Source organism: Mus caroli, chromosome 6 (genome assembly GCF_900094665.2).
Source record: "Mus caroli chromosome 6, CAROLI_EIJ_v1.1, whole genome shotgun sequence".
Taxonomy (NCBI): domain Eukaryota; kingdom Metazoa; phylum Chordata; class Mammalia; order Rodentia; family Muridae; genus Mus; species Mus caroli.
Genome location: NC_034575.1, coordinates 4,950,690 through 4,974,812, shown reverse-complemented (window position 1 = coordinate 4,974,812; position 24,123 = coordinate 4,950,690). Strand labels below are relative to the sequence as shown.

At 42.4% G+C, this 24,123-nt stretch overlaps 1 protein-coding gene across 3 annotated transcripts in view; it reads left to right on the top strand.

Moving 5' to 3' along the window:
- The window catches only part of Ica1 (islet cell autoantigen 1), a 136,922-nt gene that overhangs the window by 28,096 nt on the left and 84,703 nt on the right, over positions 1–24,123 (top strand). For all 3 annotated transcript variants that reach the window (XM_021164674.1, XM_021164673.2, XM_029478827.1), the window contains exons 4-6: positions 190–262; positions 7,529–7,652; positions 12,478–12,676. In XM_021164674.1, coding sequence (XP_021020333.1) covers positions 190–262; positions 7,529–7,652; positions 12,478–12,676 — 396 coding nt within the window. The remainder of the gene's footprint in view (positions 1–189; positions 263–7,528; positions 7,653–12,477; positions 12,677–24,123) is intronic.

Sequence of the window (24,123 nt, the reverse complement as noted above, 5' to 3'; positions counted from 1 at the left end):
TTAAGGGCATTGATCATTCGCTGGATGTTTCAGTACAGATGACACCAAACACACTTAGCCATGTATGTCTTTCAGCAGGAAAATAAAGTATTGTGCTTCTGTTCTTCCTTGCACCTTCATACTCACTGGTTCGCGTATCTTTCTTGCACTGTTGTCTGTCTCACAGCACTGTATTGTGTTTCCTTGCAGCTATTTCACTCAATCCAGAGAACCTGTCTGGACTTGTCCAAAGCCATCGTGCTCTATCAAAAGAGAATATGTTGTAAGTATGGTTTCAGTGTGCTATTGAGCCAGTAGTGAGAAAGAGCAGGATATTTTGCCTTAGCATATCATTTAATAAATTCAGGTGCTACTTGGGGTGGGGGGGGGACACATCTTTGTTATTTCAGGTGGGAAGAATGATTATACCGTTGATTTACTTAGGCTCTTTTCAAAGCAAGAATCAGACTAGGAAGATTTTTTTCATTCAACCATCCATGAATGCAGACATGCCTTTCACGTGCTCCATTATAAACATTCCTTGAATTTTATATCTTGGGAATTTTGATTAGGAGTTAATTTTTATTTGATTTCTTTGGTTATTTTATGTCTGTTTTTGTTTGTTTTTGTTTTGTTTTGTTTGTTTTCTTTAAATGGCAAATAGGGACAGGAAGCACAATTAGCTAATTCACTGAATATATTTTGTCACCAGAACTTCCCCATGAACATTTCTTATGTTATCTTATAATATTCGGAGTTGAAATTATGTCCCAACCTTGGGGCTGGAGAAATGACTCAGCCATAGAGCACATGTTATTCTTCCAGAGGCTCTGATCTGAGTTTGGTTCTCAGCACTCACACTGGGCAGCCCATAAACACACATAACTCCAGCTATAGCAGATATAGCACCCTTTTTTGGCACTTTCTCTAAGGAGACCATGCAGTGGACTTCTGGTTGTGGCAGCAGGGGCTGGCTATTAGTTGGTGGGTAGGCCATGCCATCACAGTTGGGAAGGGAAGGGAAGAGTTCTCTGCTGCTTAGAGTGATCAAGACCCCAACTTTGAAGGTAGACTAGAAATAGAATCACCAGTTTGTTAGTGTTGCTATGAGGCTGCCATAGAAAGAAATGTGGTAAATCTCTATGAACAGACATGGGTTGATTTTAAAGGTAGCATTCTAAATGAAAGAAAACAAGATAAAATTCATATAACTCGCTGCCTTTCATGCAGAAAAAGTGGGATTGATAAAATATAAATATGTAAAAAGAAGGACACACAAAAAATACAAAAAGTATGTACATTGTGCTGAAGAAATTCAAGAAATTAGCCACAAGTGAAAAGAATTAGATCCCAATTGAACGAACAGTGGTGGAGAGTGCTTGAGAAGAGGAGGAAGGAGGAAGAAGAGGGCCTCCTGGAGGTGGGGGTGTAGCTTTACCTCAAAAAGTGCACATTGAGTCTGACTCTTAAAACCATAGTGTATTTTACACACTCACAAAATACCTAAACCAAGACACCGGGGTGGGGGCAGACAGAGTGGAATACAGACAGTCACTGACTGGCTGAATTGCACTGCAGATAACATCACTGAGCTGGGCCGATGAGAAGAGAACTAACCTCATTAATGTAGAGGAAAGTGTTTTTAAGAGGACAGTAAGGCTAAACACAAGAACAGGAGCAGATAATCCATTTACTGATCCTACGTAAATGGGTGAGCTTCCTAAAGCGACTTTACGTAAGGTTAAACAACTAAGTGTGCTGTCGTTGAGAGCCTGCTTAAAAGCAGCTGCAGATCAGGGAAGAAGGAGCAAACACAGGGGTTGTATTGGAACCTGGTCAAAAGAGAGACCCACCATGAGCAGTGCCTTGGGGAGCTGTGAGGGGCTCCAGGAAAAGGCAGAGGATGTTTTACATCAGGTGCTTTTTGTTCCTTGGATTGTTCTGGGATAGTATTTCGTACCCCCGTGACAAATATTTAAATTCAATTTATAAGACATGTTTATTCTTGTTGGATAACATAGCTACAGGACCCAATCTGGTTAGTATACCCTAAACCTGGATGTGGTCTTCTGTATGGTTTCCATGCTTTCCCAGATATAATCTATAGCATGTGCCAGGCAATTGTGTTTCACTGGTCTGTCCTGAGAAAGTTCTGGAAAAGGCTGCTCTGTTAACGTTTACTGTGTGCTGGCTAGACGTTATTTACATGTTTTTCTGATCGCGTTTTTCTGATTGTGTTTTTCTGATCTTAGTCTTCCTTGGATTGTCACTTTCTTTGTTACATTTGTGTATAACAGTGCAGTAAAATGGATGTAAGATTATCTACAGCATTGGACTGTAGTCCACCCCTTTCTTTCAGGTCCTCAGATCGCAGGTCTAGTAGACAAGATCTACACAGGTTGGTCAAAAGTCAACAGGGTCTAATGAAGCCATTGCTATTAACCTGTGCAGATAAACACACACAGAAAGGAACTCAAATGAGCATGTGTGCCCTGGTTGGAGCATTGCCACTTTCCTGTCTTGAAGCATCTTGAGGCACCAAGAGCCCATAGCACTGAGTGTTCCTATTGCTCTGTTCTTGTTTTCAAAAACACTTTTCCACTCCTTTGGGGAAATGACTGATTTCAGGCCCAGTACAGGGAAATCGAAGATGAACCTGGATTGCCTTGCAGGGCCACAACCTAAGAAAGTCCTTGAGAAAGGATGGGGACTTAAAGGACACAGAAGCAAGCCACTACAATTTGACCAACAAAGTAATGATAGTAATAAACTGTAAACCGTAAGGAAAATGACTTCTGTCTGTGTCCCTGTGGAGATAGATGCACAGGTAGACAGATGGATGAGTACCTGCCATGGTGTAAGCTGAAAGATAAATTAAGTCCTTTCCTTCCTGGTCTAGTTTGTGTTGCTATGATAAATATTAAGACCAAAAGCAACTGGGAGAAGGGTCTCGTTCATATAAAACAGATAGTCATGAAGGGGAGTCAGGGCACAGGCCTGGAGACTGGAGCTGAAGCAGATACCAGGGAAAGGCTACTTATCCCCATGCTCCTTTCTCTGGCTTCTGTTCTGCTAGCTTTCTTGTAGAACCCAGGACCACCTGCCCAAGGGTGGTACCACTTCCACATTAATGTGGGCTTGACCCTTCTACATTAATCATTAGTCACAGAAATGCTCCCTAGGCCAATTTGATAGAGGCAACTTCTCAACTGATATTTCCTCTTATAACTCAGGGATATTGTTATGAAATGTAATGTGTATGGGAACTCTATATCTGATGGGCCCATGCCAAGGTGTCCCCCTGAGAAATTACACCACACAACAGATGTGGTATTAAGGGGGTTTATCTGGGGGAAGTAGGGGGTGAGAATCTAGAGAAGGGGTAGAAGCAGACATGTTGACAGGCAGGCAGATAGGAGCAGAGCCATGAGGACAGAGAAGAGGATGGGGCACAGAGGACAGAAATGGGAAGAGAGAGAAGCTGGCAGGGGGAACACATGGAACAGAGAAAGCAGGAGTGGGTGGCAATCCTTTTAAATGCTGCCTACCAGGTGATGGTGGCAGGTGATGGCATAAGCCACTTCTAGGTCCCTGGGAGGAACCTAGTAGAATCCCTGTAAGCTAACAGCTATTCTTAGAAAGCGTCAAAGTCTTAAAATGCTAGAGTCTGAAGAACTGTCAGAGCTTGAAGGAAATGAAAGAGATTATCTCATTGATGTGTGTGATCCAGGACTAACTTCTGAAACCAACCAACCAACCAAACAAACAAACAATAATGGAAAATCTGGTAAATATTCAAGTAAGGACTGTTGAAAGGATTGTATATATGTTAATATTCTAGTTTTGAACCTTGAGCCGTTCAAAAAAAAAAAAAAGGAGGAGAGGAAGCCAGGGAAGGGTATGTCATAATTCTGAATACTGTATCCTTTAATTCTACCATTATTTCAAACGAGATTTAACTAATGGTAGATTAGATCATACTGACACTTGCTCTATAGAACACTATATAAAATTTATCACAGTTGGGAAATTAGGAACAGTCTAGCCCCAGCTCATCCCTTGGGCCCATTTGTTTTGCCCCCAGACCTCCACCCCCCACCCCCGGTTGTTTGTTAGTTTGTTTATTTGCTTGTTTGTTTTTTGAGACAAGGTTTCTCTGTGTAGCCTTGGCTGTCCTGGAACTTACTTTGTAGATCAGGCTGGCCTGGAACTCAGAAATCCGCCTGCCTCTGCCTCCCAAGTGCTGGGATTAAAGGTGTGCGCCACCACTGCCTGGCTGCACTCTGTTTCTACTGCTTGGAACGTCCATGCCCTAATAATACTAAGAGTGCCTCCCTTTGCCATTTAGAACTTGGCTGCTGCTGCAGCCTTCCCTGGCTATCCACTCTAAAGCAGTCTCTGTCCTACTCGGTTTCTCTGGCATTTTTCCTTTTGTGTCTTGTGTCTGTGATTATGTGTGCTTCATTTTCTATCTCCTGCCACTTGAATGTGAACTCTGGAGGGGTGGGGACAACCTATGTCGTCTTCATCATGACTGGATTAGTTGTAAACGGACGCAGAGTTGATTAAGACTGTTAGAGAACCTGGTTTCCTAGCTCTTCAGTTGCTTCTCTATCTTTAAAGGACACATCTGAAAATATAACCGGCAAGGGAATGTAAGTGGGTTTTTATGTGAAATCTTAAGATCCAGTTAATTGGACCTTTTGAACGAGTGGAGACTTTGAATTATCTAATATAAATGTTGCATGAGAATGACCATCGCCAACCTTGACTCTGACGGATCTCAAGGTCTCTGCAAAGCACTGCCAATTAATCAGAGGCAGCACAGGAAACCAGGCCTGTTTGCCACCAGTTTGATCCTTCAGTGTGTGAAATGACCAAAAATTATTCCAGGATGCTTCAATCTACTTAGATTATTTGGGAAAGACGTGTGTCACCAAGTGTGTATTAGTATTCTGGACTGGTTTCTTTTGGCCTAAAGTTAAATGTGTTTGTTTGTAATGTGACTTGAGTCTTTAAGGGTGTTTTGTTTTGTTTTGAAGTCGCAGTAGCCAGCTGCTTTTAGAAGCTAAAAATGGGAAGTTGCTCTCCATGGAAAGCAAAAGGTTGTTGGTTGAATTAGAAGAACCTCATATTAGTCAATGAAGAGAAATATATATAGCATTGAAAAGGAAATCTTACAGACATTTTTTAAACTACATAAAATATGGCATGGATATGAAACAAGCATTTAAAATGAAATACAGTGTGCAGTAACAAAAAAATGCAGAAGTTAAAGCTAGTACAGTTTCACAAACATTCAGTTAGTGCCACGAAAATATGGTTTTCTGCTATTCTGGACAGAAAGAAAAGACAAAGAAGGCAGAGTCTCATGGTACAGACAGACACAGGCCCATGCTCACACACTCTGACAGCCACCCAACTGTGCCAAGGGCAAATTCATGAGCCCAAAGGGCACTGCTGTCCAGAAAAAAAAATGGGACTGACCATGTCTCAGCCAGAGGAAGCCTTTAGCTAGGCTTGGATCTGTGGTGGTTCTGTGAACTTTATTTATTTGGTTATTTTTGTTTGTTGTTAATCATGGTGGTAGTTTGTTTGGTTTTGGTTTTAATTAGTTTTGAGACCAGATCTCTTCTCTGTAGCCTCGACTGACCTCAGTCTCTCAAGCCCCCAGCCTCTACTTCCTGAGCTCTGGGATTATAAGCATGCCTTATCACAACAGGCTTTGGGAATTTGGATCTTGAGAGAGAAGTATGAAAAGAGACATTGGTTATCTCATTTTTTAAAAAATGGGTTCCAAACTCCTGCCACAGGTCTTTCTGCTGCAGCGCAAGAACTGTAGCCACATGTAGACAAGCTGCAGTGAGTTCTTTAGACTTGTGATTCCTATCCAACTTTGTGTAGTTGTTGGAGAGATTGATACTAATAATGGGGTGCAAGTTGAAGATTAGGGAGCCTGATGGGTTAGTGAAATAACTCAACCTTCAGATCACAGTGGAAAACAGTTTTGTTGAGTATGGTGCATATACAGTGCATGAAGAACTGGCTGCAGGAGATGAGTTATGATCAGGGGCTACATCACTTCCCCCAAATAAACCCCCTTATACCAGAGCTGTTGCATGCTGTAAAATGGACAGGGATTCTAGTGACACTTCAGATGTGGTTATAGACACAGATGATATATGTATGCACATCTATATCCTCAGCATGTAGGAGGTAGAGGCCAAAGGATGTGGAAGGATTGGGAAGTTGAGGATAGAACTAAAAATATGGTTCTGTGAGTAAAAAACAATTGTTTTGGAAGCAAAGCATGAAAATAAATTAATAAGAGGACTTCAGTTCAGATTCCAGGACTCAGAAAGCTGGGTATGGTCCATGTGTACCTGTTACCCTACAGCTGGGTAGATTGGGAGAGGTTAGGAGGTAGGATTGGGAGGATTTCTGGGGCTTTCTAACCTCTAGCCTAGTCCCATATTTAGTAAGAGATTTTTCTCAAGGAAATAAGGCACAAAGTGGAAGAACCGAACACCCACCCTTCTTCTCTGGCCTCAGTGACTAGTGCGCATACACCGTACACGTTACCAGTGATGTAGCTCAATGGTAGAGTGCTTGTGATGCAAGCACGCACACTTCTGTGTTTGTGGCTCTGACGATGGTGGATGTTTGGGTCCTTTCTGGTGGTTTCATGGATGTTCGGGTTATATTGAATCAGTTTCTAGAAAAGAAAAAAATGTTGCTATTATAAATAATGGCTCTGATCATTTTTGTGACTCCTTTGTTACCTCCTGAGAATGCACTCAGTAGTACTCCTCATGGTACAGGAGTGATATCAAAAGGATCATACAGTTCCGTGACTTTTTTACATTTTCTACCAAATCAGTCTGTAGACGGTGGCAGGCATGTGCCAAATCACTGTCTTACTAAATTGCCCCATCTGCCCTTGGCTCTAAAAATAGTTTAAGTAGAGCCAATCCAGATTTGGTTCCAGCTCTGTATTTTTAAAATTTGGTTTAAAAATTGGTTTACCTGGGGGCCTAACACATCTTCTGTCCCCACTTCCAACACCAACTTGCTTCCTAATGGTTGAGGGATTTGAGATGATTTACAAAGGACAGACTGTAACTCAGGCAGCAGAGATCAGAAGTCAGCAAGAGAGAGTAATAGGAGGCAGCTAGCACTGCTTTCTAGGCAGCCACAAAAGGTCCCCACCGTCTGTCTGCCTTGAAAAACCCAACTCCTTCATTTCAGCTGGAGGCAGCACATTGTGGGCTCGATTTTCAGTACAGAGGTCATTTTCTGGTTCTGATTACAGGGCACCAAACTCACTGACAGATGTGTTCGAGTGAATTTGATCTCTCCTATTGTGAATGGACTTTAAAATGGTTGGGTGGGGGAGGTGGAGGGACTTACCTTGCAGCCTGCCACTTGGATTTAATTTCCTCCCATCTTTGCCCCAGAAGAAAGAGGGCCTTGTAAGTTGTCTCCCTCACTTTCTTGGTCATAAAAATCCTCAACTGTTCACCGCCTCTTTCCCTGTTTTCTTCACCAGTCTTGTCTCAAGAAGAAAATGAACTGGGAAAGTTTCTCCGATCCCAAGGCTTCCAAGACAAAACCCGAGCAGGAAAAATGATGCAAGCCACGGGAAAGGCCCTCTGCTTTTCCTCCCAGCAAAGGTGTGTGCGGCCTTCTTGGCAGCTCTGTTTTGGGAGACCCACAGAGAATCTGGGACCCGCTTCTTCCCTATGGGGAAGTTGCACTGTCTAGAACACTTTAGCCTAAGCCTGAGGAGCTCCTCTCTACTTAGCTGGTCCCCACTTCCCTCGGATTTAGAGAGCAGCAAGGATTTGTTTTCTGCCCTGGTATTTAATCTTGTTTGTCTTCTGCTCTGTGGGAGGCAATATGTATGCCAATCTTTGTGAGTGATTACATTTGACCTTCAAGTTGTTCATAACAATCAGGCTGATCCCCTTTCAAGCATTTGATTAAAGCAAGAGGCTAATGAGACCAGCTTGAAGAGTTCCCACTCTGCTCTCTGAGGGCTAATGAATGGCACAGAGGTAGTGATGTAGGACCACACCCCACAGGCCCAAGGCCAGGAGCTTCACTTTGGAGCCTGTTAAGAGCAGAATCTAGACCTGCCCCCACACCTACAAACTCTACCTCCTCATTTCAAATGGATCTACAGTTGATTCTGATCTACAGGAAAGTTTGACAGTCTCCAGTACAGAGGAAATTGTGACAGAGCTGATGAATTTCAAAACACAACCTCAACTAATGTATCTGACCTTTTTTTTTTTTAACAAACAAACAAACAACAAAAAAAACAGTCCTGAGCATTTGTGCCACACTGCTACTGCTAGAGAGAAGAGACTCAATCTCTCCTTCCCTACTAACAAGCCCAAGAAAATGTCTCCATTAATATCACGCAGAATTATACCTAAAGAAAGTTTTGCAGGTAGTTTCCAAGATTATGTAGGTGCCGGGCAGTGGTGGTGCACGCCTTTAATCCCAGCACTTGGGAGGCAGAGGCAGGTGTATTTCTGAGTTCGAAGCCAGCCTGGTCTACAGAGTGAGTTCCAGGACAGCCAGGGCTACACAGAGAAACCCTGTCTCAAAAAACAAACAAACAAAAAACCAACAACAACAACAAAACAAGATTATGTAGGCTTCAGAAATTCACTTACTCCAGTTGTCTACCTGTCTCCCCTGCTATTTACCCTACTGCTTTACCTCCCTGTGACCCAAGATCAAGCTATTGATTGGCAACTCACATGAGCATTCCTATGGAACCCCAAGAAAGGTGGCATTAAAAAAGGGAGGGCTGGCAGTGCGTACACGCGTTTCAGTGGCCCCATTCTTGGACACTCGGGTTCTTGCTATATTTGGACCCTGACTTGTATGCAGTGGCAGCAGTCATAATTGAATATTACCATTGCCAGCTGTTCTCTACCACAGTTTAATTTTTTAAAAAAGTATTTTCTTAAAATCTTGAATTGTACCTTTAATGCTTAAAACAAACAAATAAACCAAAAAGAGAAAAGGTCTAAAACAGGTGCATTATAACCCCTTGGTAGATAATTCTTTTGTGCACATAGCCTCTTTCAATATTATATGGATAATTGATTCCTGGCAAATCAGAGAATAAATGTTCTTATGTTTAGATTGTAAGTTTCACTGATTTCAGTGAGAAAACGTTTAAGTGTGCCTATGTACCAAAACTATGAAAAACAGTGTTAAAATCCAGATCACATTGAGGGCAACTATTATCAATCACATTTACGATTCTATCTTATGACTATCCAGTTACAGTCTGTATGACTGTGTACCAAAATGACCCCACAAAGAATCCATATATCACCTTAAGTTACTGTTCTCTTAAACCCCCTCTCTTTCTCTCTCTTCCTCAATCTCTCAGTCTCTGTCTCAATCTCTCTCTCCCTGTCTCTCTCTCTCTCTCTCTCTCTCTCTCTCTCTCTCTCTCTCTCACACACACACACACACACACACACACACACACACACACCAGTAAAAACAATCAAGAAAACAATGCAAATGCTTGAAAGTGTCTACCATAGACTACCAGACAGCAGTCTCCACTGATTTAATGAGGTGCGACCAGCTCGTTGGGAAGGTGGCCTCTTCCACAGTGGCATTGCTTTCACAGCTGCTTGCCAGCTACATGAAGTCACACCTTAATTCTCCTCAATGTGAAGGAGGCAGGAAAACCCCATAAAATCACTCTGAATGTGAAGTCTTAGTTGAGTGAACATGGTTTAGAGTATTCCAGAATGTTTTTTTTTAAGATTTATTTTAACTGTGTGTGTGTGTGTGTGTGTGTGTGCCTATGTATGTATGTGCACAGACAGGTGACTACAGAGGCCAGGGGAGGGTTCAGGCCAGGGGGAACTGAAGTTACAGGTAGTTGTGAGCCACTGACATGGGGCCTAAGAACCAAACTTGGTCTTCTGTGAGCTGTATTTGCTCTTAACTGGTAAGCCAACTTTCCAGTCCTGCTGAATATGTTTTTAGCACAAACAGCGCCACAGCAGATAGACTTTGTATGTTACAGTGAGTGGTAATAACTTAACAACTTGATGTTTTATTAAATAATGGTAATTGTTTAGATTTTCATTGTGTGAAATCCAGGATTCTGTTACCTGGGCAATGCTCTGATATACTTAGCCTGAGCCTCCTTGATTTTTTTGTTTTAAGGGTGGTGTGTGTGTGTGTGTGTATGTGTGTGTGTGTTATGTGGGGTCAGAAAATGACATCCAACACCCTATGAGCTGGAGTTACAGGCAGCACCCTGGGTGCTAAGGACAGAGTTCAGGTCTAGGCCCTCTAATATTCAACTTTCCCTACTAAGAATAAATATCTTGGTGTCGCCCTTTAGTTATTTTATTAACTATTCACACTGGGTAGATTTTCATAAGGGAAAAGGTGATTCAAGCCTGCATTGAAGGATGATCTTTCCAGTTAGGAAGAATAGCTTTCTTTGATCTAGACCTCTTTTCTTATACTCCAGTGAATGGACTCTCACCATTCTGATTTATATGGGGTGGTGGCAGAGATGAGGTTTTGTATATGCCTTTTTTAATTTTCAAACTTCATGTTATTGTAACTTTATGGTATCTGCATAATGTCCTGCATTCCAAGGGGTTGAGAGTAGTTTATTCACAGTATTCATCATCACCAAATGTAGGAAAGTGGACAAAATCTAAAGGAAGAGAAAAGGAGTCAGAATGTGAGCAGCATCCTCTGGGAGCCATCTGAGGACTGTTTATCTTCAAATAGACATCCGCCATGCTATAAACCTTCACACCAGTGATGCTTTGCATCTGCCACATGTTATGCTGGATGTAAAGCTCATATTAAATGAAAACTAAACTTATTTCAAGGCATAGAGACATGACTTTTTTTTTAGAAGACTTCTAACATCTAGGGAGGACAGTGTGGACAAGCTGCTATCATAGATGTGATCTACATTTAAAACAATACCTATAGGTGACAGGAAACCTGGGCAAAACAGGAAAAGATATTTCTTTTTCTTAGGATTTATTGCAGCATTTATAATTTCAGAGTACTGCAGACCTATAAGGCATTGGAGACACAAATGCAGCTACCAGAATCTCACTTCAGCTTACCTTACCAATACCGCTGTTCCCTTTGGCTCAGTAATTTTGCATGCAGATGGGATCTGAAATAATTTATCTTGTGTTGAATGTTTTCACCTTTGTTCTGAAACTTCATAGAGAATATGTTTTATGTGACTGGCGTGACAGTTTAGTGGCTCAGAGTGTGTATCAAGTTTGATTCTTACCACCAGGTGGCTCATAACCACCTATATCTCCAACTTCAGGGAATCGGACATCTTTTGCCTCCAAGAGCACCTACATTCACACACAGACACACACCACAACAGAGATAACTCAAAATAAAACCAAGTGCTTGAAAAAAGAATGTTTTCAAAATGTAAGCCATCTGACATTGCTTCGCTGGTTTCAAATATGGAAGGAGCAGTCTTTTGTAACCCAAATAAATATTTTATCTAAAGTTATGATATGCTTTTCTTTTTATACATATAAATGACAGTTTTTATGGCCAATAGTCATAATAATTTTACACTTGTACAGTATACATTCATTTTGGCGTGCTGTTTGTTTACTGGCAATGCTTGAGAAGGAACCCAGGTTTTTGCCAGTGCTCGGCAAATCCTGAACCACTGAGTTGAAGCTCTGACCCTCTCTTCCTCCCTCCCTCCCTTTCTTCCTTTTCTCTCTTTCCCTCTCTGTCTTTTAAGCCAGGATCTCAGGTAGCCTAGGTGTGCTGAGGACAACCTTGAACTTCTAACATGCCTGTCCTCTGCCTGGATTAAGCTGTATACCACCACCCCTGGTTTCTTGTATTTGTGACAATGGAATCATATAGCCTATCTGATAAAACTGATACACTGTAGACCCTCAGTAACTGTGGTTTTCTTCTTTCCCAACTCATTTAAGAAAAAGTCTATGCCTCAGTCTTGTTTCCATGAGAACAAATTGTAGGTTTTGATTGACATGTAATAAAAGTGGCCAGGTCAAGGATACCCCAAGTCATGCCTATCCCATTCCACCCTCCACACGGGGCCCAAAATTCAGCAACAGAAGAGACAGAGAGTAGCCAGGAATGGAAGCAGGAGTGGCCATGCTGTGACTATCCTTCACTGACACAGGCTTGTTGCAACTTCAAATAAATACTGTCCAGGCCTGAGGCAGCCCAGCAACACAAATGGAGTGCTTCCCAATGGTCCAGTTCACTAAAAATGAAAGGATCAGAATGTGGGCAATCTCTGGATGATCCCACCTTCACACACATTTTGATTAGTATCTGTCTCCTGACAAGACATGTGCGTTCTAGACAGTGGTCTAAGTTCATGGGTTTATGATGCGTGCAGAATGTCAGAATTTGGAACTGCTCTTTCCCTTTGTTTTATGATGATAGCTATGCCCTCTTGTACAGGTTGGCCTTGAGAAACCCTTTGTGCCGATTTCACCAAGAAGTAGAAACTTTTAGACATCGGGCCATCTCTGATACCTGGCTGACAGTGAACCGCATGGAGCAGTACAGGACAGAATATAGAGGGGCGTTGTTATGGATGAAGGACGTGTCTCAGGAACTTGATCCAGACCTCTACAAGCAAATGGAGAAGTTCAGGAAGGTAGGAAGTTTTCTGAGGGTTGTCAAAATGGCCACCTTGCTAGAAGGCAACCAAGTGTGATTTGAATCCCTCTGGTAAAGCAGACATAATTCAAAAGCACCAAGGATACAATTAACCATTGCTGACATTTTTTAAAAATGTGACAGAATAGCAATTAATGTGATATATAATTCTCTAAGGATAAGAGAGGAGACAGCTGGAAATTGCTGGGATTTTGTAGCTGGTTTTAATTGAAGTCAGATTTTCATATAATGCGCACTTTTTTTTATAAGGTTGTCACTTGTATATGTCTCTTCATGCATAACTAAAAATCCAGAGCACATACATCTAGAAAGTGAGACTAGGCTGTTTCACAAGTCTTTCTAATTGATGATTCATGTTGAAACCAGTAAAACAATAACAGTTCTTTTATGACATATTCAGAGGCTCTGGGATATAGTTGTGTGGTTAGCTAGAATGGTATTGACTCTACCTGCTATTGATCCCTTCAGAAATTTCTCTGAGCAACATTAGAGCAAAAGAAAGTGAATATTCTGTTTAATTTTCCCGAGGAATAATAGTCTTCAGTTCCTTAAAAAAGAAAAAAGAAAAATTACATTGTGTTAATGTAGCCAGTTGGAGCCTTTTGTCCACAGGAATCCAACCTACCACAGGGTGGCAGCCGTACACTGAACATGTGAACATGTGGCCTGATTCTGTAGTGGTTGTGTACAATCTTGGTAGTTCTTTGTTTGGGCAACTGAGTGTGTTTTAGGGCATGAAAGAAAAAAGGGGCCAAATGTTAGGCTTGGCATAATATTGTGTCAACTCCCTTAGTCACTTCAACTGATCCATTCATAATTAGAAATGTTGTTTAAAAGGCTTAGATTCCTTTTTAGGGACATCACTTTGGAACTATGAACCTGGAGCCCTGGCTGGTATGCAGAAGGTTGAGCCGGGAGTCAAGGAACAGACCAAAAGAGCTTCTCTTGTTCAAGACAGTGGTCACTGCTTCTTGACCTAGGTACTGGAGGAACAGAAATTCCTGTCGAAGTTTTCTCTTGGTTTGTAGTTCAGACTCCCTCCCTGTAAAGGGAACCAGCCTCATTTTCTCTCCTTTTTTTCTCCATGTCAGCATAAGCCTTCTCTGAAAGGCAGGCTGGCTGCCCAGGCAGAGGTGAGACTGTGAAGTTTATCTCATCTTCCAAGAGGATGTAATGGAACTCATTCATCCTTTGAAAGAGAAGAAAATCAGACGTCATGGTAGTAAACAAATCAAGTGTTTATGGTTCGGTAACTAGATGCTGGTGAGCCCAGGCTGTTTTGCAAGTTTTCTGACTTCGTAATTAGGCCAGTCATTTATTTTGTCATTAGTATTTTCTTTGGGGATTGAGGATAATGGGGGTGGAATTGATATTAGGAAAAAGAAAGAATGAGAGAGAGAGAGAAAAAAAAAAACCTGACTACAGAGCACATTGCTGAGGATGTTTTATTTATTTAGTGCAGCCTTGATGTTTACCATCATCAACACACATTTTTTTTTTCTTTTGTAGAAAGACCCATGGTAGGTAGCTAACCTGCGGTCAAACAAGGAAATGGAAGCCAGAATCTTTGAAATATAATTTCCCCACCAAGAGACAAAGGAAGTCAAACAGTATACCTAGAAGTGGCACAGGCAGTTCTGTAGTAACACCTGCTTGCGAGCCCTTTGTTCAGTGCAGAGTTTCTGGGTCCCTCCAGTGTGCCAGGACAAGAAAACAATTATTCTGGAAGGCCGAAGAATTTCGTGGGTGTTTGTGTTTATCTGGTTTTGTTTGGTGGGAGGTGGTTGCTAGCTGTTTAAGACTGAAACAGAAACCAAGTTCTTCGTCATTTGGTTTGAACATAGAAACATTTGCCATCATTTAATGTCATCAATCTCCATCCTGGAAAATATGGGTAGCTTTGGTTTTTATTTTGAATCCTTTACTGCGGAGTAGTAGCTGAAGCTGTGCCTGCCCCCTCATCCTGTGTGTGCTGGATTCAATTTAATAGCTGGATGTGGTGAACTTGGGCTTGGGGATAGAATATTTTTGAGAGAAGAGTGATCTTCAAGCGTAATTCTGGTTATTCTTGACTCGAGGAGAACAGGAAACTGCATTGGTTCTCTCCAGAGCCTAACCCCAGAGTCAGTCCTGTGCCCAGCCCCAAGTTGGCACTTCCATGGCAAGTCTTCCAGGCAGAGTCTAAGGGGCCAGAGGGCCTCTCCTTAGATCACTCACCATCCCCATTGCATGTAGGTGACCTTCTGGTGCCTTGGAAATCGGCATATGTGATTGCTCAGGTAAAAACAAAAAGCAGGACTGTGTGGTTTGCTGCTGCCTCTGGAATGCTCTAAAATGCAAGTTTTCGGTTCTGCTACAGTGTATTTGCAGGTTAACTCTAAGTTAGCTTTAGTGTCCTGTGCAGGTGAGATTCCATCTTAGAGTCTCTGTTTATCTCCCAGGAATGTGTTACCTAAGTCACTTGCCTCAAAGACTCAAGGTGTGTCTATTAAGGCATTATCTCCTCAGCTCTATCTCCTCCTCCACAGTTCAGCTGATAAAGCCAGGACTTTAAGTTTGGTTGACTTCACATATTCTAGAGGAGACAAAGTTCTAATTTTTACTCTCATGGTTATGACCCCCTCTTTGGAATTTTCAGAATGTGTCCATTCATTCATTTGCATATTCAACAAATGATATTGAAGCCCAGTTACATGCCGGTTAGCACAGAGGAGTGTAGCTCCTGTCTCGTGTGATCATTTGGGCATAAGACAAGTGAAGAGGAGGCAGTGTGTTGAATGGTCATCTGAGTTGAAATAGTACTATAAATAAAAAATCTAGACAGGGCATCCCAGATGAGGCTACACCCCTCCCCCCAACAAAAAGAAAGAATGAATAATAGTATGGTAGTTCATGTTTGTCAACTTGACGTCTAAAATCACCGAGGAGCTGGTCTCTGGGCTGAGCCTGAGAAGATAATGTTATCTTAATTACATTCATTGATGTGAGAAGACCCATCTTAATTGTAGACTGAACCATTGCATGGCTTGGGGCCTGGAGTGAATGAAAAAAAAGAGGGAGAGTTGAGAGAGCAGACGATTTTCTTCTGACTGTGAGAGCAATATGACCAGCTACTTCAAGCTCCTGCCGCCTTGATTTGCTGTTATGATAGGCTGTGCCTTGAACAATAAGCTAAAATAAACCCATCCGCCATTCAGTTGCTTTTGTCAACAGAAAAGAAACCAAGACAAATAGGAAGGACCTGGACAGAGGGGTGGGAAACAGCAGTGGTTAGCTGAGGAGTCAACGTGGGCAAAGGCCCGAGGTAGAAGCAATAGAACACCTAGAAGCAGCATCAAGTGATGTAAGCGTAGAGACAGAGGTGCCTAAGCAACGTGGCCTGAGAAACAAGCAAGACTAGAGAAGGAGATATAGATACACAGACACACATGCACATGCGCACATGAGTGTGCGCACACACACACACACACACACACACACATATTCTAGGCCTTCTAGGATCTGTGAGTGATATATGTTGGGATTCTTAGACCTGACCGACTCCATTCAAAAGTACCAAATAAACACACACATACAAATCTGTAAGGAGGGAGTGGAAAAAATGTTGAAAAGGGGATGGGTGTTACAAAATTTGTGTTCACAACTCAGTCAGATGTCAATGTTAGAACAGGGAGCAGAAGAGTAGAAACTAAATAAAACATGGCACTCCTGGGTCCTGGCAGGATGAAGACCAGAGAGAAACACACTGTTCTGACCTCTGGTAGACTCAGTAAAGCGTCACTTTGATTACAAAGCAGAATAAACATAAATGAAAGTCAAATTGGAAGGGAATTTTCACCTCCAACATTGGATTAATCCCCCCCCCCACCACCACCACCACCAGCATTTCCCAAATGTCTTGAAACTTTTTATACAGCACAGTCACAAGTGAGCAAGACAGAACTGGTGAATGAAAGTTTCACATTAAACAAAGCAAATGATCTGGCACTTTCTGAAGCCCAGGGGCTGGAGATGGCTCCGCACATCAACATTAGGAGTTGTGACTAAGTGTTCCTGTCAGGGAACTGAGGACTCAGAGATGAAAGCTTGCTCCTAGCCCTCTGCAAGAACCCTGCGAGTCATCAGCTCCTTGTCAAAATGACTCGGAGAAAAGAGATATATGGAGAGTCAGGGCTGCATGGAGCCACTCTCCAGGCTACCTAGTAGGAGCCCAAGGGTGGATTTATGTAGGTGGGGCTGCTTGTCCCTGTACTATAGGAGGCTCCTCCTCACATCATGGTTCACCCTAGTACCACGCGGTATTTTATGAGTGAGGTTAGTGTGTGATATATGTGCCCTTTGAAGGCAGAGTAAGAGGGTAGGATTTAAAAATAGAACCCAGCTTCTCGTAGCAGATTACATCAGCTGAAGCTGGGAGCCCAGCAGAGCCTCTGAAGTCTGTGCCCTTGAGAGCCTCTGTGGTCAATTAAGTGTCTTGTTTTTCTTGAACGTCAGAAATGGGATGGGAGGTAATTATTCTAAATGGAATAAAAGCTAGCCTAGGTGTAAGAAAATAGTTCTGAAGCCTCTAAAGAGATAGTATGGAAATGTATATGTGGGCATTTATAGGACTCAGCCTTTGTAGACAAGGGTGCAGGAACCACTGCCTTAACCTGAGCCATTTACTAAATAGTTTAATTAAATCCTGCAGCATTAGCTCAGTGTTTCATTACAGTAATTCAAAAGGATCTCTGAAAGGCATTCTGGGAACTGTGAGTGATACAGGGTGGGATTCTTAGACCTGTCTGTCTCCGTTAGAAATACCATTAGGTTGTAGAGCCCTGTTAATCCACTGGTCATGTCATCAAAGGACACAGTACACTAAGGCTTATTAACAAGCATGGGCAGTTTACTAGGTAGGACCTTCCTTAGAGCCACCGGTCAATAGTGACCCTGTGTCCCAGTGGTGACAGTCTGAGTCAAAGAGTTTGGTTTACAACTGATAAACAGCAGTATTGATAATAGATGTTTCATTTTTTTCCCCTGTGAACAAAGACTTGGGTTAATTAATTTGACAGTTTTATTAATTACTGCTGAAATCGTTGGTTCTTGTCAGAGGTCAGGCTCTTTTAGCAATTGAGGGCAGGTCCCTGGGGAGTCAAGCCTCTAAGTATTACAGGATTGCTCCACTCCCCTTTCTCCTTGCCCTGTGATAGAGGCCTTCAGTGGATGCCTTGCATCTCCACTCTGTGGATAAAACCAGTTTGTGCTTCCATTCAAAGCCCAAGTAGGTCTGAGCCCCACCAGCAACCAGGGTTGACTAAATAGGTAATCTTTTGTTTGGTCTGTACAGTGGGCCGATGTTAAGTAAGCAGAACTTAGCCTTCCTGGGCTTTTCTTTGTTCCTGTAAAAAAAGGGGGGGGGCACCTGACTCCATTGTCTCTTCTGCCTCTGCTCATTGTACAATTCTACATGTGGGTTGAGCCCTTTTATGAAGTGAGGTGAAAATTCTTTTTATAAAGTTAATACTCTTTTAAAATGTATCTGTTTCATAGTTTGTAGTGTTCATTGGTTCGTTTTGGTATGTGCCTGTGTTTGTTTTGCTTTAGATGTCTGACTGGAGCAGTTGTTATTTGCGGTCCCCCAAGCACAGTGAATCTTGCTGCCAAAATGCCACAGGAAAAGCCTAAATTTTCACATGGCACAACTTGGAAGGGAACTCATAATTACGGGCTGGCTTTCAACTCTGGCTCTCATAGGATGAGGCCTTAGGGCCTTGGTGTCTCTGTATTGATTTTTCTCCCTCCCTGCTTGAGGGCTACACTAAGACTAGACTAACACCCTCAGAAGAGATACCGCTGGCAGAGCTGGCGGCTGCTGCCCCTGACTGCAAACAGGAAGGAGTATAGAGCCTGTGTCCTAGAGTCAAGCTCCCCACACTGCCTACACCATCTGGGGACACTTAAGCCTAAGTCTCATTTTTGCATCTACTAAATGCAATCAGGCTTCCTCTGTGACATTATTTTTCTCTAGCTCATTAAGCTCTGAAATCGGTAAGCTCCCCCCATGAAGATGACGTACTGCCACTGGGGTGGGCGAGCACTTACCTGGAAAGCATATCTGCCTTCCTCCTCAAGGACATTCTCCTCTTGCTGAGTCCACTTACCTCCTTAGTTGGCTGGGGGAAAAAATCAGGTGATTTCATTCATAGCTCTTGGTCAGAGGAGTCTTTGGTGTTTGCAAGCCGATAATACCCATTGCATACAGATATTATTGCTTTTATTATTGCTGTTGTTGAGGAAGACTTCATCAGGGGTAGGAGGGTATTGATATATATACCTTTCTCCATGTGTTCTTTACTGCCTGTAGCTGATTTCACAATACTGTGGCAGAGTGGAGTGACCGCAACAGAGGCGATAGCACTCACTCTCTGACCCTCCACAACTTGCCAGCACTGCTTGTAGCCATGCATGACACCAGGAAGAACTTGATGATTTATTCACTTCTACTTGTGGGGAAAAAAAAAAAAACTCATGTATTTTACCTTCTAAGCCAGGTCTCTTTGAATGCAGCTCCTTTGGGCTGATACCTAGGGACTGGTAGCTCATATGGTAGCACTAGTTTCAATTTTCTGAGAGGACCTCCTGTGCTGTTGATGGTAAGAAGTTTCACATTAGGAAATTGGTTTGCTCCCTGTCTTCTGTTGTGCAATATTCAACTGTCCTTAAGACAACAGTTCAGCCGGGCAGTGGTGGCACACACCTTTAATCCCAGCACTTGGGAGGCAGAGGCAGGCGGATTTCTGAATTGGAGGCCAGCCTGGTCTACAGAGTGAGTTCCAGGACAGCCAGGGCTACAAAGACAAACCCTGCCTCACAAAACAAAACAAAGCAAAACAAAAACACCAAAAAAACAAAACAAAAGAACAAAAAACAAAACAAAACAAAACAAGACAATAGTTCATACAAATGCAGAGGTGTATCTGATTTTGACATGTGATGCTTTAAAACAGTGCAGGCTTTATCCCTTAAATTTCTAATTCCATACATGGCCATTCGGTGTCAGGATGAAACCTGAGAGCATTAGAGAAAGGACCAGAGAGATGCTCCCATAGTTCAGACTCAACTCCATAGTTTTTCTTTCCATTTTTTGAATAGTATTTTAACTATCATATATTCATTGTATATGATACTGAGTTTTATAAGAGCATTTTAGTATATAATGTGCTTTGAGTGCATCCTCCCCAAATCTCTCCCCTTTCTGCCCCCCTCCTTCCCATCTGTCCCCTTGTGATCCTACACAGTTCCACTTTTGTGCCATGTCATATATATTCACAATTGTATTTAGCTATAGAAAATGTAGAATCTTAAAACTAGAGAAAACACGACGTACACCTTTCTGAGGCTGTCTAGTTCATTTACACAGAGAGAGGGGCAGGGGGAGGGGCAGGGGGAGGGGGAGAGAGACTCTGCATATAACCAAAATGATGATGATTCATGATTCTGGTCTATTTCTGTGTCTGGGGCCTCAAGGACATTAAAGCAGGCAGGGAAAGCTGAGACTGTAAGGGAAATACAAACAGCTCATACTTGTCCCTCACCCAGAACAAAGGAAAGAAAACCACAAAGATAGGCAATGAAAGTTTTAATTCCGCATGCCCGCCGTGTTTTCTAGCTGCTTGCCTTCATTAGGCCAGTGCTTAGGAATTGTCTCAGTCACTGGCAGTACCAAGAGGCTTCTTTCCAAGGGCAGATGCGGTGGCCCCATATGTGCCTATGGAAGTGGAGGTGCAATGACAAGCCCGACTCTTCCATTTCACCTACTCATCATGGAATTGCCTGCTGCATATCCTGACCAATGGATAGTGCTATGAAAAGCGTTTCAGGAAGAAAACAGAATGAACGTCGTGTTGGACAGCATGGCACAGAGAAATAGATATGTAAGAATGTAATCTGGGCGCTGGGCGTTGGGATCGGGGTCCGGTGCGGAGAGCCTTTCGTCTCGGGAAACGGGTGCGGCCTGAAAGGGGGCCGCCCTCTCGCCCTTCACGCTGAACGCACGAGGCGCTAAACCTTATTCGTAGATGACCTGCTTCTGGGTCGGGGTTTCATAAGAAGCAGAGCAGCTCCCTCGCTGCGATCTATTGAAAGTCGGCCCTTGACACAAGGATTTGTTTTAAAAAGAAAAGAAAAGAAAAGAAAAGAAAAGAAAAGAAAAGAAAAGAGAAAAGAAAATACAAAAAAAAAGATTTAAAAAAATGTAATCTGGGAAGTGATGGCCATGCACATAACTTAGTTCTTTGACTGAAAAATGCCAAAGCCTTTGTTATCATTAGATATACAATAGCGTTAATACAGTGCACTTGGTATTATTATTATTACTTAGTAAACACACAGTGAAGTCTTCGTGCCTGACACTGTCCCAAGCTATTTGCTAGTATATACTTACTTAATCCTTGGTTAATGAACAAACCAAGAGATTGTTGTTATTATCGACATTGTGCCAGTGAGGAGACAGGCACACACAGGAACAAAACTAGTTAAGGCTGTACAGCTTGCCTCGGAATCCAGGCATCCTGGCTGCACACTGGTCGGCTTACAGAGCATCCCTCTCATGGTGCCTCAGGTTTCCATGGGTGAGCCCTCCTTCACTTTGGATATAACCCAAATATAACCCCATTTTAGAGACATGAAAATGGCCAGCCTTGTGGGGTTAAGAACCTGACTGTTCTCAAACAGTGTCCAGTCTCTTTATTTACGAAACAATAAATAGAAATCCAAGGGTACCATGGCTCCTAAGCCCCAAACCAGAAGGCTCATTCTCAGCATAAAATGCAGGGCAGGGTACTGAACTCAGTAGCCATGCTAAGCCGCGCTTTGCAGACTGTGGCTCCCCACACAGGATGACAGATTCCAGAGCATGATTCACAGGAGGCACTTAGCACATTGTAGTGCTTGTGCTTGGTGTGCGTTAACTGTTGTGTTCGTCACTGTGTTTATTACTGAGTCTCCAAGAGAAAAATCTGACATCCAGGGAAACACATGCTAAATAAACCCTCCTATGTAGGGGTCTGGCTGGAAGGGTCCACAGCCTTGAGTTGCCCCCTCATAGCAAACTAGAGGAAGGCTGCTTGATGTTATGGGCTGTCAGATAAGTTGCTGGATGAGTCTCTAGGTATGATGTCACCCCTGTGCCTTCTTCCATGACCCAGCTTCTTCCAACACAAGGCACAAGTGATGTTCAAAGTGGCTATGACAAAGTTTCTTCCTACCTGTCCCCTCACTGCCTGGAGATGCTGGGGTTCTTTGTCCATTTCATGTAAATGTTGCCTTTTGTTATAGTGTGAACAACAGCCCACCTCTCTTTTCTCAGGATCATTTGTTCTTCTTTGCTATAATCTATTTCCAAAGGCAGTGTCTTTGGGGAAAAAAAAAAAAAAAACTTCCAAACGCAGAGTCTTTGAAAAAAAAAAAAAAAAGGCAGTTGGATATAATTCTGACTTTATAAATGGATGGCCTAGGAAATTAAACAGTAGTGCCTGGGCCTTTTTTCCTTGACACACCTTCACAGCTTTCATATTATTTCTGTTTTTAGTTAGATTTCTTGGCAAGAAGGATTGAAATTTCAGCAAACAAATGCTTACAGTGTGTTTGCATCTTTAAAAGTTTGGGAATATTTTTGTACAAATGAGGTAAACATATTTACATACACACCCCAAAATGACAAGGCAGCTTAAGGACATTTCTGTCACATCCTGTTCTGTTTCATTTCTCAGCTCCTGGCAGCAAGGAGTCATTTGCCACTTGTAGGGGGTCTCCAGTTTCTAATTATCCTACATCTAAAGTATTTGTTGAATTGGTTTTCTCCTTTCGCCCATACTGCTGTTTCATGAGTAGCAGCTTCCTCAGTATGGACCTCTGTAAGGGACTGGCATCCTCCACGTAACACTAGCCCTCATTCTCTACCATGAGCTGGCTGTATTCCTGGGTCAAAGCTTCCTATGCCTCTTTCTCAGCCGCCTTGCATGTCCAGACTCTGCACCATGCACTGACTTACCACCATTGTTCCTTCATTCCTCTGGAGCGACACTCAGCCCCTGCCTGTTACCTGCACAGGTTAGGTATTCATGAAATATGAAGCCTTACTAGAAATGGTGCTCTTCTCCATATCCTTGAATACCCTGCCCAATACCGGAGCGCTCCCCTTCATTCTTCGGTCATTCCTGTAGAATTCTAAGCTGCCATTTGGAGCCACAGCACCCGAAGGAGCCTTTGCTGGCTTTGCTGTGTTCCCATTACACTCAGCATACACAGCCCTTCAAATGGGTGAGTTGGTAAATTCATGGGTTTAAGTTCCCTTGAAAACAGAAGCAAGAGAGTGTACATCTTGGAATCCCAATTGTATAATAAACAAATGCTGTGTGTGTGTGTGTTACTGAATGAAGTTTATCCCCACTATTGACTAAAAACAAAACTCTTGACAGAAAGACAACCAAGGAGTCATTGATCAGAAGGGATCTACACATAGCAACTCACAAAAGTTCTCTTATCTAAGTCTTATAAGAACATTTTGGTATGGATTGGACAACCAGTATTTTATAAAACTGAAAGAACTAATATGTTAGCTTAAAATAGATTTTTTTAAGGCCAACTTCCTTATGGAGAAGTATTGAATCTATGCATAGAATATTTGTCTAATTGTTTGAGGGAAAAGTTGCTTAATCGAGTTTCAAAGAGGACTCTGAACAAAAATGAATTATTTAATTGTGTGCTGGTCTGTGAAGAGTTTTCATTTTGCCAAACTATCTGGCTTTTCTTCCTAAGACATCTGGGTATTAGGTGGCCTCTGGGGCAAGCCCAGTTTCTAGAGTTTCATGGATGACAGTATACAAACCTCCAGACTGTATCGAGTTGGAACCATCAGATTCTAGGTTTAAAAAGAATGTTGTCATTTATTAAGCTCATTTTCAAACAGAGCATCTGTCAGTCCCTCAGCTGCTGGAAGGTTTTGGAGGAATTCATTACTTCTGTGTTTCCATCACATTGTGCTTTTGGCTACAACATCAGGGGTGTCTGGAGCTCATGGTAACTACCCCTCCCCACAGCCCCCAACCAGTCTGTTCCATTGGCCTGTGCCTCTTTTGGAAGCTCCTGAAGGAAGTGTCATCTTAGATTATAGATCATTGGAAAGTCACTATATTCCAGTAATATGATTTTCTCCTTACTGTCTTTGGCCTGCCTAGTTTCTCTCCAAGTCTGTCATAGCTATACATCTCACCCTCTTCTTGGTTACCAGCTCAGATGACAGCTAGCACTTTTATTTTCCATGATGAATTAGTTGCAGTTTTTACCATCTTCTAGAATTCCGTATAAATGAAGACAGTTGGCTCCTGATATGTTAACCTAGCATTTTTATGTTTAAAACTGTTATGTTTTGGGGAATCT